Source organism: Pecten maximus, chromosome 6, assembly GCF_902652985.1.
Source record: "Pecten maximus chromosome 6, xPecMax1.1, whole genome shotgun sequence".
Lineage (NCBI taxonomy): Eukaryota > Metazoa > Mollusca > Bivalvia > Pectinida > Pectinidae > Pecten > Pecten maximus.
The window spans coordinates 39,623,727-39,639,491 of record NC_047020.1 but is presented as its reverse complement, the minus strand read 5'-3'; the positions used below and the strand labels follow the sequence as shown (position 1 = coordinate 39,639,491).

At 36.0% G+C, this 15,765-nt stretch overlaps 1 protein-coding gene across 1 annotated transcript in view; it reads right to left on the bottom strand.

The window, feature by feature from the left end:
• Nucleotides 1-15,765, bottom strand: part of LOC117329754 (cyclic nucleotide-gated cation channel alpha-3-like) — a 55,338-nt gene that overhangs the window by 5,192 nt on the left and 34,381 nt on the right. Inside the window, exons 3-4 of the mRNA XM_033887877.1 lie at nt 4,987-5,132; nt 542-753 (exon numbers count right to left, since the gene is read on the bottom strand). Of these exons, the coding sequence (XP_033743768.1) occupies nt 542-753; nt 4,987-5,132 (358 nt within the window). The remainder of the gene's footprint in view (nt 1-541; nt 754-4,986; nt 5,133-15,765) is intronic.

Below are 15,765 nucleotides of genomic sequence, written 5' to 3'. Positions count from 1 at the left end.
TAATTTTTCGTGTCTTCCTAAATAGATGGATTCCCTTAAAAATCAACAATCAACTTGTCTGTACTGTCGTTATTACGACATTACCAGATATTGTATGTACATGATCAAGCTAATTTTAGAATTACCTATCCAGAATGAGATGCCCATATCGATGATATGAGCTATTTTTAGAATTACCTGTCCGGAATGAGATGCCCATATCGATGATAAAAGCTATTTTTAGAATTATCTGTCCGGAATGAGCTGCCTATATCGATGATATAAGCTATTTTTAGAATTACCTGTTCGAGATGAGATGCCCATATCAATGATATGAGCTATTTTTAGAATTACCTGTCCGAGATGAGATGCCCATATCGATGATATGAGCTATTTTTAGAATTACCTGTCCGGAATGAGATGCCCATATCGATGATAAAAGCTATTTTTAGAATTACCTGTCCGAGATGAGATGCCCATATCGATGACATGTGCTATTTTTAGAATTACCTGTCCGAGATGAGATGCCCATATCGATGACATGAGCTATTTTTAGAATTACCTGTCCGAGATGAGATGCCCATATCGATGATATAAAGAGTGTCGCTGAGGTAGTCAAGGGCCAGCCAGAGGGGAAGATAACTCGTCTGTAACTCCCAGAACACCGACCGTGGGATGATGAAGACGACATTATAGAGGACAGACAAGGAAATGACGAACAACCATCGGTAATAGAATCGCTGTGACGGGTCCACCACGAATCCCTTCCAGTACCTTAAATAGAAGTATATCAAATACATTTTACTATCATCAACTTAATTGACACATATTAATACTTAAAACTTAATAAACATTGGTTACTAGTATATCTTGTTCCTTAGAAACCATGCGACGGGATTTTTCTATTTTTACTTTTGTTTTTGTTGATTTTATGATTTTATTCAACCTTTGAAAAAACAAAATACTACTTACTCTATGGAACTGAGGGTTAGTAAAATGGATCTAAAAAAATTAGTGAACATGCATTCTACTGAAATTCCAAATTTCTTTTCATCTCTTTGTGTTGCAGATCCTTGAATATTGTAATGACAATTTCGGTTTAAGATGAAGTAACTTAACCATTCTCAAGATAGTACACATGCTGCAGAAAGACTTATTATGGCGTACTAAATTATAGCCCATGATTAAATTTTACAGATTAGCAGAATGCTGAATTAGCACACCCACAGTACTGGCTGCTGAAAATAATATGTAAAATATTTGACTAGCGTAGACATAATTTAGCGGAAGTTTTACAACGCAAAAAGCGCTAAATGATATATCCGCGAAAAAAATGCATCTTTACATTGCATGAGCCGTTCAGTTTGTAAATGGGGATTTTTTACTTTATTTCTAGACGGATATTTTTCTAAATTGAACGTTTCTTAGCAAAATTAATTTTTAAAATATTGCACGTATATCATGCAAGTTATAATTCAAACTCTAAGCAGTTCTTTTATGTATGATAATTTCCCCGTGGTAATTCATAATGCTACAGTTCTTGCACAACCTAGTGTTTTAGAGATAACATACATATAGATAGCATACATATATGTATGTTTGAAGTTATGTTGTAGACTTATAGCCTCACCTTAATTATCATACATAATTGCTTCCACGCATTGTTAAAACAACAAAGGATATTTAAAGAGGAAAGCGTAATGTCTGTACATAAAACTACGTTTTGTTTTCCCAGTGGTCCGATTGATTCATCTGACATCTTGATTTGTCCCCTGGATGTTGTGACCTTGTCTTCAATGCGTTGCAGTAGACAAATGTTTGTCTCAAGAGTTAATAAATCAAGAAGAATAGCCTTCATTTAATAAAACATCTCGTTCTACAAGTAAAATTTGTGTCTGCTTCTTACATTAACATCCAAACAGTGCCATATTGGATTCCGCCATTCTTTTTAGATGGTTTAGGAGATCCAGACAAATGTAATTTAGAAAACGATTTTCTCGGAACGCAATCAATGGCAGACGAATTGGGCTCTGAAATAGTATATGCATTTCCATTCTAGAAGACACAATTTTATCGCTTAACGTACGCATATGATTTTTGCAAAGTAATTTTAGACCAAAACTGTCACTAATATCTGCCAATACCTATTTAAACACGAGCTTTGAGAACGGGTTCATAGCAGTGCTGCTTTTTTTTTTTATCAAAATATCATGTGTAAATATAAAAATATGTTTTGTGCGCATCCTAAACCAAATTCTATGCCATTTATGTCTGAGAGCTCTTAAGTAACGTATTTTGTTTTTGAAAATATTATCATATTGCTACATCGCTCTCGTTTCAGAGTAAATCAAAATGACTTTTTGATGCTATGCAACACAGTTTGCATTTTGTAAAGTATATCAGAATGAAGGCGACACATCGAGAGCTTGGTATATTGCATGTGTCATTTGCAATTAAACTCTTTCGATCGAATGGAACTTTGAACACTAATTGCAGTTGGTTTCGATACCGCTTAGATACGTTGCCGATACGTCCCCTAGGATAGTGAACTGCGATGTATGTGAAATATGGTGCCGACACGTCCCCCAGGACTTGTTACTGTATACGCAGTTGGTGCCGAGTTACACAACAGTATTTACACAATACCACACAAGGATCGGCCTACATCTTGAAAGGTGTCGCTACGCTGTCAAGGTCGAGCGCTATTTCATCAGCGTTGCTGATCAATTTCCTGGTGTGACCCAATTCTTTACATTCAATTTCCGAGATGATTGTCAGCAAAGCAGACAAATAAGAGTAGATCTTATACGATCTCTAATCACACACCAGCTAACACTGATGAAAGAGAAATATTTGCACACACAAAAAAAAAAAAAAAACCCCATGTAATTTCTACTGATACGATCTTATGTAATTATCAACAAAGTGATGTTTTTTGCTCCCTAAATTATTGGAAAAAAAATTGACCGCTAAAATTATATACCTGAAAACCCATTAGAGTAGAATGCGATATGTTGCATACTTTCATCGAAAATATATTTGAGGCGAAATATTTGCACAAAAGAAGGAAATAAAAACAAAACAAAACCGGTCGTTTCTACTGATACGATCTCATGTAATTAGCAACAAAGTGCAATTTTTTTGCTCCCTGAATTATAAATGAAATAAATAATAGAAAAAAAAAAAATGACCGCGAAAGTTATATACCTGAAAACCCCAATAGAGTAGAATGTGATCCGATGTATACTTTCATCAAAAATATATTTGATAAAATATATATTTTTGATACAACCACGAAAATTTGATCAATCGAAAATAACATTATTTACAGTAAAGCCGATACACAAAGACACAATCGATATGCAAACACATGTGAGAAAGTGAGTAAATGAAGGATCAATTTAACAAAATGGACACAACAAATATGATACTGATTTAGAAATAACCTATCGAACATTTGGTAAAATATTTATTTTACAATTACTTTTATCTTTATTCGAAATTTTGTTCCAACCACATCATGGTAGATAAATCTCCTTAATAGCAATACCGTCCTCCCGTTTAACCAAAAATGGAGAACCTACAAACAGTGATGTTTCCCTATACTCGATGTCGAAGGCATTGCGAAGTTACGATAACTTGTGACTAATCCAATTGTAATATCTCCATGACAAAAAAAACCCTGCTTGAATCGAAACCTGAAATCGATTATTCACTTATAATTTTGTTTCCGAGATTATTTACCTGAAAAGGGAGATCGTTAAAGCATAAACGTTTTACATATTTACCCCAGATACTGACTCTAACCATTTCCCATGTTGCCTTTCAAGCTGACCTGATGTCGGAGATAGTTGAAGCCGAGAGATGTTCGTTCCTCTTTACTTGAAGTCAGTCATCTAACTAATACACATACTCCCCCAGTCATCCCTGTGTTTACCATGACCCAATTGTTCAAAACGTGTTTAGGCTTATCACATTTTTACAACATTTTTCAAATCCTGATAAATTGATTTATGGTAGAATTAGCTTTACAAAACTTTATGAAACTCTGTAATTCTTAATTCACTTCCTACTGGCATAATCTAAAGAAGACATACAGGCTTTGCAACAAAAAGAAATGCAATTTTCACTAATCAAGTGATTAAGCTAATCATCTTTTGAAAAACTAAGCCCTTATGTCAGATATCGTAGAAGCAGACAATTGTTCTTGTCTCTTTTACTTAAAGAGGCTTGCCCGCAGAGAGATCAGAAAAATTGGCTAATAGAAAAAGATTTTTTACACATGACAGATTGTTGGAATTGTTGAGTTTTTCATTTTATTTTCCTTATAAAACGCTGAAAAGTGATATTAAAACCTCATTTTTAATATTATTTATTTAATCGCAACCCGCAATAAGTCTAATTTGATTGACACATCAAAGAAACAAGCACGTGCACAGTGCCGCACAGTGATAACTTCAAAGGCAGCGGCGATTTACAAAGAAGATTTGCCGTTATATTCCATACATTTCCCTCTCAGGTTGAGTTTTAAAACGTCTTTTAAATACATATTCTGTAATTGTTTTCAAGAAATAAAGTCGGAAAGCCTCTAATTTTGTCACATAGAAACGTGTACTGAAGTTTATTTAGTGATCGGAGATGTGCCGTTTACCGGTCCGTCTGCGGGTAAGCCTCTTTAAAGTCGGTAATCTTACTAATACATATATACTACCCCTGGTCTCCCCCGTGTTTACCTGATGTCAGAGATCGTAGACGCAGACAAAGGTTCGTACTTCTTTTACTTGAAGTCGGTAATCCTACAAATACATGTACTCCCCCGGTCACCCCTCGTTTACGTGACGTCAGAGATCTTAGAAGGAGACCAATGTTCGTGTCTCCTTTATTTAGTCGACAATCCTACTAATAATGTACTCCCCCAGTAATCCTCATGTTTATCTGACGTCAGAAATCGTAGGTGCAGACGAATCCTCGGGAACTAATGCTCCCCGAGTCACTCCGCGTGCTTACCTAATGTCGGAGATCTTGCGGGCCTTTCTGTCTCCATGGGCGTCCTTGTTGTCCTGGCCACCCATGGCAACCCTCTCCAGGAAGGAATCCGGCCGCTGTGGTAAGGTCCGAGACCGCCATCTCCCTGATGCCCAGGATTTTATAACCTGGAAATATAGAATGAAATTTTACAGAATTTAGTCATTTTTACTTGCTCATTTAAAGAGATTCGTTATAATATCTCATTAAAAGAGAAGGTTTATGTCACAACAGTTAATCGTCCATTCGTTTGTCACCGACTCCGTTGGAGGAAGTGATAATTCGTTTCCCAATTAAGAATTTTAGCGAAACCACACCAACATGCGTCGACTGTACTTCTGGACAGTAATGCTTGTGGGATTGATGGTAAAGATTATATGCTAAAGCGCTAGAACAGAAGACAGTCTATATGTTAGCCAACATATGGTTTATCTCTTAACAGGGAAGTAAATGTACATTTGATTATGTTCGCCAAGTTATATATTGGTGTAATGTTCATGGAATACACGTATTCAGAGATACTGCTCTAAGATATTCTCTTTAACAGGAATGGTACTATTCAAAAGCTGTGTACTATTGAAAGTGTTGATGCTTCGGCTTCAGACTAAATATGATGTTTTTCAAGAGTAGCACAACAAGCCTCATTTGGGATTGAAACTATATTTTTTTCGTATTTTATAAATTCCCTGAGAGAATTGTACAGCGACAAATGTCATGTAATGATGTTATATTTTTTCTTTCATTGCCACATATTGTAATTGCCCCATTGTTAGATTGGTTTTTCACGAAAATACAAATTGAAAATGCGCCATATGCGAAACAACCTTGATCCGTATTGATCAGGTGAATACGCATCGTCAAAGGAGAAATAGGGAAATATCCATAATACAAAATAATTTTAATTTCTTTTCTTTTACGACGAGCAAACAAATGCCAAATTGGTCACTGATAGAATGAACGGTGAGATGAGTTTGTTTGCAAGTGGACAATCGAACAGTTAATGAGGTTATGCATTAGCTGGCTATGTTTCTCACAATAACAGAAATCTGGGAATCATATAGAGTAATGGCATTTGGAATATGAATACAAGTGTTATGGTGAATATTATCTGGCAAAGGTCATCCTAAAGTCATAAACTGAGGTCAATATTCCTGTTATATTGGAACCATGACAAATAAATAACGAGCATTGTAGATATCAGGAAAAAAATAGCGGTGATATGTATCTTGTAAAACTGATATCAGTTTAAATTGTAAATTTACTTATTGATAGAAAAATATAAGATGTTGTAAATACTTTTATCTTTTCGTATGGTCGACGTCGTCGGGGCTTTGTCTTAAGGAATCTCCAATCATAATGGTTTTATTAGTTTCCCTTTTGAAAATGCAGACTATTATCTTATACATATAGCAATAGAACGCATCAGGCTTTATCAATAAAACCCACTCTCTCGCCTATCGATCTTTGCCATTTTGTCTGGAGTCTGTGACAAATGGCCCCTTGGGCCGGCACAAATTAGCTTTGGTTGGACGGAAATCAGAAAGAAACATTGACAACGAATGAACACTTACCCCAGGTATAATTGGGAGCCGTCTGGAGTGTGTTTTGTCAGGTACTTGTGGCTTAGAGCACATGTATGTGGGCTGATGACTGTTTTTATTGATGTAGTTAGGATGAAATTGAATTTATATATTTATACAATATTCAGCTAAGATCAAACCCACAAGAACAACCTCTGAAAAGATCCGCCAAGTAATCATCAAAATAAGCCCCAGGGGTATAGTAGGGTCTATCATATCCACACATATGGTGGTATTGCCAGTATTTTGGATAAGGTTTAGTTTGCTTTTGTTTAACGTCCTATTAACAGCCAGGGTCATTTAAGGACGTGTCAGTTTTTGGAGGTGGAGGAAAGCTGCAGTACCCGGAGAAAAATCACCTGGCAAATGTCCCCAAGTAGGTTTCAAATTCGCAACCCAGATGTGGAGGGCTAGTGATAAGGCATTAGAGAGAAAACCTAATGATAGGCAAAAAAGCAGTAAGAAGCAAAGATATCACACACGGTAAACGTACATCTCAAACACATCTTTTCTTATTAAACATTTTCTTTGTCTTGCGATCCATATAAACGCGTTACTTGCAGCTTCTGTGAATCGTTTGCTACTACAAAACTTGTCGTGCGCATGCTCATCATTGTTTAAATCTATTCACATTCAATTTTTCGCTGAAATTATTCTACACCGCCAAAATAAGTACGATTTGAGCAAGGCAAATAACACAATACTGTAAAAGAAATTTTATTTCTACCAAAATATACAAATAAAAGGATGAGTTCTTCGCAGAAAGAATTCATCGAAACATCGTTCCCCCCCCCCCCCCCCCCCCCCCTATTTATCCCAATTACATAATATCCATAAAAGTTGCGTAGAATAAAACCCTCATGAAATTGCAATCTTTACAGTATATTTAAGGACATGAATGTATATGTTTTAGAACATGTAGTTACAAGAGATGGTAAAGAGGTACATGTATTCATTAAACAATATGATAAAATTACGGGGCACTAGATGACTCAGAATCTTCATGGTTAGCGTCTAAGGAACACCAATTAACGTGCTGTTTTATATATTTCCAGGGAACCTTACTGCAGATATGACAAAACTGCTTCCTAAGCGTTGATAAATTATCGCAAAAACCTCAATCCCGGTTCCGGAGAAATGTCTCGCTTCTCAGCGTTTTATATCTTCATTTTATGATGGGAAACTATGCTTGTTCGCACACATCAGCTACATTATTATAACTACATTTAATGCAATTACATATAAATGGCTTAGCTAAAATTCTTATACTTGTATACATTCAGGAAGCAATTTTGCTGTGATTATTTCACAGATCAGTAAGTAAAACGGTCGATATTTCGAAAAGGTTTCAATTAAATTTGATAATGCCTAAGGATTCAAAATTTTTAATACTTAAAACAAAATGACTCCATACTTGATCAATTGATTCTTCCTTTGATTGGACATCATCAAAGGAAAAGAGATTAAAAGACACAGTTTTTTCGAAGAAGAGTCTTTTATTGCCGCAAGTTCTACGGCTTCTCTTATAGCGTATAATTCTCAACAGTGGTCTAGTGCTCAGACGTCAGGCCACGTGCAAGGGCAAGGATTCGAAGCATAGCAATGGCACTGGGTTATATACTTAAGAAAGATAATATACACAGCTGTGTTCAAGCAGACTCGGCTGTCAATGAGTACGTGATAGGACAGTACAAAAAATGAAAAAAAAAAAAAAAGTCGCATGCAACAAGTTTGTTCCGAATAGCATATACTCCCCGGTTATATACTCCCAAGAGAGAGTTAAAAAGACAATGGTTAGTTGCTAAAGCCTCCTCCTACCCCCCCCCCCCCCCCCCCCTAAAAACACAGATATGCTATGTGTTAGCCGTTTTGAGATGGCTATATGTTTCTTTGATAAATAGGTAATCATTGTTTAAATATATTATACAAAAGCAATTTTTCTTCGAAGTGAATGTTTTTGTTTATTTTTTTTGTGTTAAAATAATTTGCAAACCATATATCTCTCCTGGTTAAACCTCTTATTGCTAGATGTGTTAATATCCCCAGAGGATCTATAGTGTATATGGTAAAAATACAAGTTGATACCATCTAAAACAGCAAAAGTTCAATTCTGCTACATACGTTAGGCTAACTGCAAACAACATTTTTTCATTTAACCGTTATTAATAGAATGCATAACTTCAATGCCATATTCCACGATAAAGACCCTTGTGAGTGACATATTCACCGCAATTCACCAACATTTCAATGATGACTGATTCCACATGCAATGTAATGCATGTCGTGCAATGCCAAGTCTGTAATTATAGCGTCATTCTCGAAGGACATCTCTTAACGCCGTGAAGCTTGATGCGATAGTGCTCGTTCAAGCAGGAAAAATACTAAAACAAAAACTATGCAAACTCATGCATTATCATCGGAACCTGTAATTGGTAATTTGGGGGAAGGAAAACAATTGTTATTCCCGTTTGGAATTTTTATCAGCATGGAACGGAAAAAGATTCCAACAGCTGTTTGGAATTAAATTAAACCTGTCGTTCCGGAAATTTGACGTTGTTTAGCTGTTATTTTTTCAAAATGACACGCTCTACTAGTGACTGAATGAAAACACAAGGAGTTGGTAGTCTGAAACTATACATGTGATACATTTTTTCTACCACATTTCCGCATGCTGTATTCGTTTTTTTTTACTGTACTGTTAAAATGTTCCGTGGTTTTCTTGTTTTGATATTTCTATCATCACTGACGAGTCCTAGAAGGACAGAACAGCTTTATGATGTCTCTAACATCACTGACAAGTCCTAGAAGGACAGAACAGCTGTAGGATGTCTCTAACATCACTGATAAGTCCTAGAAGGACAGAACAGCTGTGTGATGTCTCCAGCATCACTGATGAGGCCTAGAAGGACAGAACATCTTTTATGTCATCTCTGTCAAGAAACTGAGTCAGGAGACAGCAGCCATGTTTGTTGTTAGAAATACCCAAAAGTAAAAATGGAGACCACATATATATATAGTGATGTTTCTAGCATCACCGAAGAGTCCTAGACGGCAGAACAGCTGTGTTGATGTCTCTAGCATCAATGACGCGTTCTCGAAAGACGAAACAGCTGTTTGACGCAGTTTAAGTCATTTTGGCTCTACTGTATTTTACACTTAATTTGTTTTGAAATGTGGTAATATTTTGGTGTCTTTTGTAAAATCATCTAGAGTGGGAAGAGATTTAACAAACACGCGATGAACATTCAGGGAACTTTAAATGGATTTGTTGCATGTTAAAGGAAGGGAAGTATATATGATTAGTCAACCTGCGCATGCGTATACATTTTTTTTGGTCTTATACATATTTTTCTCCTCTGAAATCATAGCTTTTGTCCATGATAAAATCAAATCAAAATATATTTCTTTGCAGTTAATGGTTTTAATGTTGAGGGAAATCATTGATCTCGCTTACAAAATATTCCCCCATCACGTGATCTTAATCACCAGACGGTAAACACGCGACCATAATGTAACTACTGCACAGCATGACAATTTTATATAACTGTATATATATAACAGACCCATGCTATTACATCAGGGTGTATTTTGATGCACAAAATTGTATTCTGATGAATGTCTTTGACTTAGACGCCGTAAACCAATTCCCTCGATGGAGCAGCTATTGACACTCGGAACACAAATACTGGGGAACTCATTTAGAGTGCATGTGATGTAATTTCCAGTCATTCCCGGATCGAAGGATATCATGGTGTTATGTCCCGAAAGACCAATGTTTGGTATAGAGTACAATGAATTCATTACGTACATATCAAAATGAGATATATAGAACTGTATGTAGTTACGGAATGGTCTGTCACCGCCAAAAATTAACTACACGTGCCAGAGGAAAAAGACACGAGATCATGTGTACCTGTCTACTACATGTTCTAGGTAACCGATTATCTTGGAACTTTGAACATTTTTATCCTGTGTATATTTGTGGTTTACCGCAATATTCCCCCTCTTTAGACAATGTCCCGCAATATTTCGCTTCCTTAGACTATGTACCGCTATACTCCTCCTCCTTCGACAATATTCCGCATTGTTATACCCTTATTCAACAGTTACTATATAAATATGTAGAGCAAAAATGCCAAAAGTTTAACTGTTGTGGTTGCCGGTCCAAACGAACTGTTAAAATCGACTGTTAAAATTGACTGTTGACCGCTAACCTTTCCGGAAGTACCCGAATGCGCCCGAGTGATTACGATTTACTGTAAACATTAGAGTTATCTTCCCTTGTCGTTTGCACATCCTGAAATGGCTACGAGTGGTGCAGACGGTTTGTGTAGGTTTGCCCTAGCGTCTGAAGACGAAATACAGCAAATTCCTGATGACTGTGACAGCAAAAATACGGATGATGTGGTGAAAACAGAAAATATCTTGACAGACTGTATGTTGACATGCGATCTCTCTCTTACGCTGATCAAATATTATTCAACTGAGGATTTGAACGATTTGCTGAGAAAGTTCTACTGCGCCATTCGTAAACAAGATGGAACCATGTTATGCTAAAAAGTCCTTAATTTTTTAACATTGTTAATGAATTTATATAATTATGTTTCATTGTAATCTAGTCTGCATGAAGAAAATAATACATGTAATAAATGCAACAATAAATCAACACACTGTCAGTTTTTTAAAGCATTGTCAATTTTCTTGTTATGTGAATAAATTATTATGAATTTTATTATTGTTATTTTCAGTAAAATATTTGATGTTTGAGAAGGATATAACAACACAGTTATCGACTGTGATTTCGGACAACAGATGACCTGTTGGCCCCTCAAGCAACCTGTTGCCATCGGCCTTCGGCCTCGGGCAACAGTTTGCTTTCAGGTCCAACAGATCATTTGTTGCCCTCAACCCCAGTCAACAACTGTATAATATTCCCCCTCCTTAGACAATGCACCTCTATATTTCCCCTCCTTAGACAATATCCCGCAATATTCCCTATCTTTAGACAATATCTCGCAATAATCCCTATCTTTAGACAATGTACCGCAATATTCCCCATCCTCCTTAGACAATATCCCGCAATATTCCCTATCTTTAGACAATATCTCGCAATAATCCCTATCTTTAGACAATATACCGCAATATTCCCCATTCTCTATAAACAATATACCGCAATATTCCGCCTCCTCGGACAATGTACCGCAATATTCCCACTTCTTAGACAATGCATCGCTATATCCCCCTCTTCAGACAATGAACCATACCTACTGTTATATTACGTTTTAAAACATCTCCCCTGTTTTATGAAGACAGAACGGTCCGTAACAGTCTCGCTTCAGAGTATAGCACGAACAGGACTTGATCACGGCACGAGAAAACATCTAAATGATTCCTCACACAGGTAGAGTAGAAGTTAATTACGTAATGTTGTATAGTATACACGCGTCCATTAAGCCCTCGTTAGGAAAGTCTACCCCAGCATCGCCTAGCGCTCATTAGAGAGTGACGTATACGCCTTCTTGTAAGTACAGTTTTCGTATTAAATGATCGGCAGTTTGTACCGGATGACGCCAGGAGGGTCGATTCCGACAGTCGATGGGGACATTCGATAAAATTAAATTAACAGCGAGACATGGATACGTTTGAAAAGTAAACCGATACGTTAATTTCAGGTAACGTTTGTAAAGGAAATTTTGCTAACAAAATCCAAATGACTTTTCGGTGAACAGATGAATTCGTCAGATGAAGTAAAATCTTCGCCGTTTTGAATTAATGCGCAACATTGGTCGTAAAAAAGACACTGTGGAAGTGTACTTTAATTAATATTGAAATCAAAATATCTATTCATCGGTTCATCGTTTGGCATAATATAATAAAAAGAAGAAGAAGAAGAAGAAAAAAAAAACAACGACCCCCCCCCCCCCCCCCCCCAAAAAAAAAAAAATACTAAAAATACAAAAAAATACAAAAAAAAAAAAAAAAAATACAAAAAAAAAAAAGAAGATAAAAACAAAAGAAAAGAACAACAAGGGTTCAAATCATTTTGCAATGATTTCTTATATCATTTCTTCAAATATATTCAAATCTTAATATCCAAAATCAATATAATAATACCTGTCAATTAATGTTAATTAAACATTGGTGATCAAATTTATTTTTATACAATATACATAGCTAGCGACCAACTTTGTTAATTAGGTATTAGTCTAAAGATGGAGTTTAGGCCACCCTTGGCAATACTGAGTGTATATGATGTTGTCCAGTGGCTGGTAATCCAACTGCCGCCCAGGTCTCCGGAATGGACATACAAAAATGAAACTGACCATTGTCCATATAAAGTTAATGCCTTAAAAGCTGCGTCATCGTTTAGGATAGCCATAGCGTACAAACGTAAACGTAACCGCAATGTCGCTAATTGACATTTAATACGTTGATTTTACCTGACACATCGGTCAGACGAAGAATTGACCAGGAACGGTCACGGGTAGATTGGTAAGATCATTGACTGTCATAGCAAGAGGATTGTAAAACTGAGACGACATTTATGTCTCCCTTGAGTGACTCTAGAGTAAATATATTACGTAAACTATGGTATGACCTTGGTTCGTTAATTAAAAATGGCTAATTGGTAACAGCGTGAGTCTTATCTTATTACACCATCAAAGGACAATTGTTTATATACCTATAGTGCTATTATACACCTTAACTTTAAAAATGACATAAATGACAAATTATATCGCTTTGTCTCAAATACCACATCACTAAGTACTTATATCTAAACAATACAAACATGAATTAACTGAACATTTAAGAACAAAGAGAAATATCAGCAACTTCTCTATGATAATACATTGCACCGGTACAGAAGAAAATTTCTTTCCGATATCAGTGATATGGATTATGACATGCTACATTTTTCCTTTGTGAGAGATGGCTCACTTTTCATTCATCAAAATGTTGGTAAAAAGCAGACGAGAATCGAATTACACATCTCTTCCATCATTTTTATTTTCAAAACATCAATATTTATCCGCTAATACTGTATGGTTGCTTGATTTCACAGAATAAATATTTTGCGGTTGTCCAAGTCGGAAACTATAGTTCCCGAGTTTCAAATTTCACGCATCACCGCCTTTTCATGTATCTTTACGTGTTTACCTGTGTATCAACAGAAATCGCGGAGTATTCATTTTCGTGCTAAAATCAATGACTGCGAATATCGCGAAAATAAATCAACCGCTAATATTACCAACTATACAGTATGTAAATGACAACTAGCAGAATAATCAAGAACCTCACGATCTCCATTGAAAATCCTTCGCCGTATATTTTATCAGCAAAGCAGTAAAAGTGTCTGATCTTTCTTTGAACTTTAAGTACATAAGCCACTTGATAGTTTTTCGATGATTCTATTAAAAGTGGCTTCAAAGTCAGCAGAATTAATATCTTACCAAGATGTCTGTATGTCACGCGATGGTATTCTTTCAGCACAACGCCACACAGCCGCTATTGCAAAACAAACGTTCTATGTCAGGTTTTCATTGAAAAAAGGGAATATTGGTGGTCTAGAACTAGGTATTGCGTTGAGTAACATTAGCCACGTCCACATAAGTTTGTTGTTTACAGAAGTGAGCAAAAAACTGATGGCTAAACCAATTGTTTCATGTACATTACCAATGAAAAAAACAGCAATGTTTTCAGAATGGGAATACAATTACCCCTTAACCCTGACACCATCTGACCTGTAGTTTGATATGTAGACAGCAGGCCGTAGTTTGAATATTGAGAATATATTCGTATCCGAGTTGAACACAATTACATACCAAGGTTTATGGTAATTTAATGTTCTTCGGAACGTTTATTGAACATTTTTGTTCATATCCGTCCATACTTACGATGGACGATATGTAAATGTTTCCTTCAGTTTTTTTGGGCGGGGGGGGGGGGGGGGGGGGGGGGGGGGGGGGCACAATTTCGTGGGTTTACAATTTCGCGCTCACAGACTTTTCATATTCTTGAAGCATATAAAAACACATATCTTTATGCGGTTACCTATTTATCAATATTATTCGCGGAGTAATCATTTTCGCGCTATGATCAATGATTAGGAATATTGCGAAAATAAATCACCCGCGAATATTAATAACTATACGGGGGGCACGTGGTGATTTTCTTCGGAGTATTTGCAGGATAAATTATATTTGTTATTCCATGCAAAGGCACAGCTTGAATATAAAAATTAGGTTCGAACTCTGACAAGCCCTTTCATACAAGACAATCCTGATCATACATGTATATGTAATTCTATTTCAATATCAACTTGTCCGCTGTAGTAATTATAGAAATATCGCGTGAAAATCATTTAATGTGTAGTTATGGTAATGTTGACTATCTCGGATGCTAATAAGATAACTCAAGATAAAGTGTAAACTGAGACAGTCACTCAATTGAGTAGTTTAACCGAAATTGATAGTGACTGTATTGATACCAGTATTTTGCAGAATGATCAAAGGTATGGCTCGGAAAAAGGAACTAAATTCGAGGCCCCATTTTCATAAACGTCCCTTGACTTTAGGAAACCCATTAATTCTGCCCTTAGTATACAGTAATTGATTATTTTTGTTAATGACATTTAAAAAAAAAATCTTTGATACTTTCCTATGAAAAACTTAACTGATTAATTTCATTATGTTAATGAACGTCATTGAATTTGGAGCTCTTTAGATAATTGTGAGGACAAAATCAATGTCAGATCTGGTATTTTTTTAACAATACAATATGGAAGTGTGTGCGTACGTAAGATTTGGCCCAGAATGGATCATTTGCTGATTCAGTTTTATCGCACAAACTGTCTTGTAACACTTTTATCTACGATTTAATAAAAGAAAACTTATATTACCGTTTAAAACCCCAAGCCAAAAAAGTAAACTTCATAAGGTCATGGTTGCTGGATGGCACTTGACCAAATTCAGATAAAACAGACCAACAATTATATGGAACTGGAATATACAAAGGATTGTTCGAAACGCACACAGGATATTGTTACCTTTCAGTACTTACTGAGAGATAGATAGAGCAGAGACACAAATGGATTAAATTGCATCATACAGCTGTGATTTGTTGATACCCAAGATGAGACTTTTTACCAATAGAACAGCTCTCCAAACACAATGTCCACTTT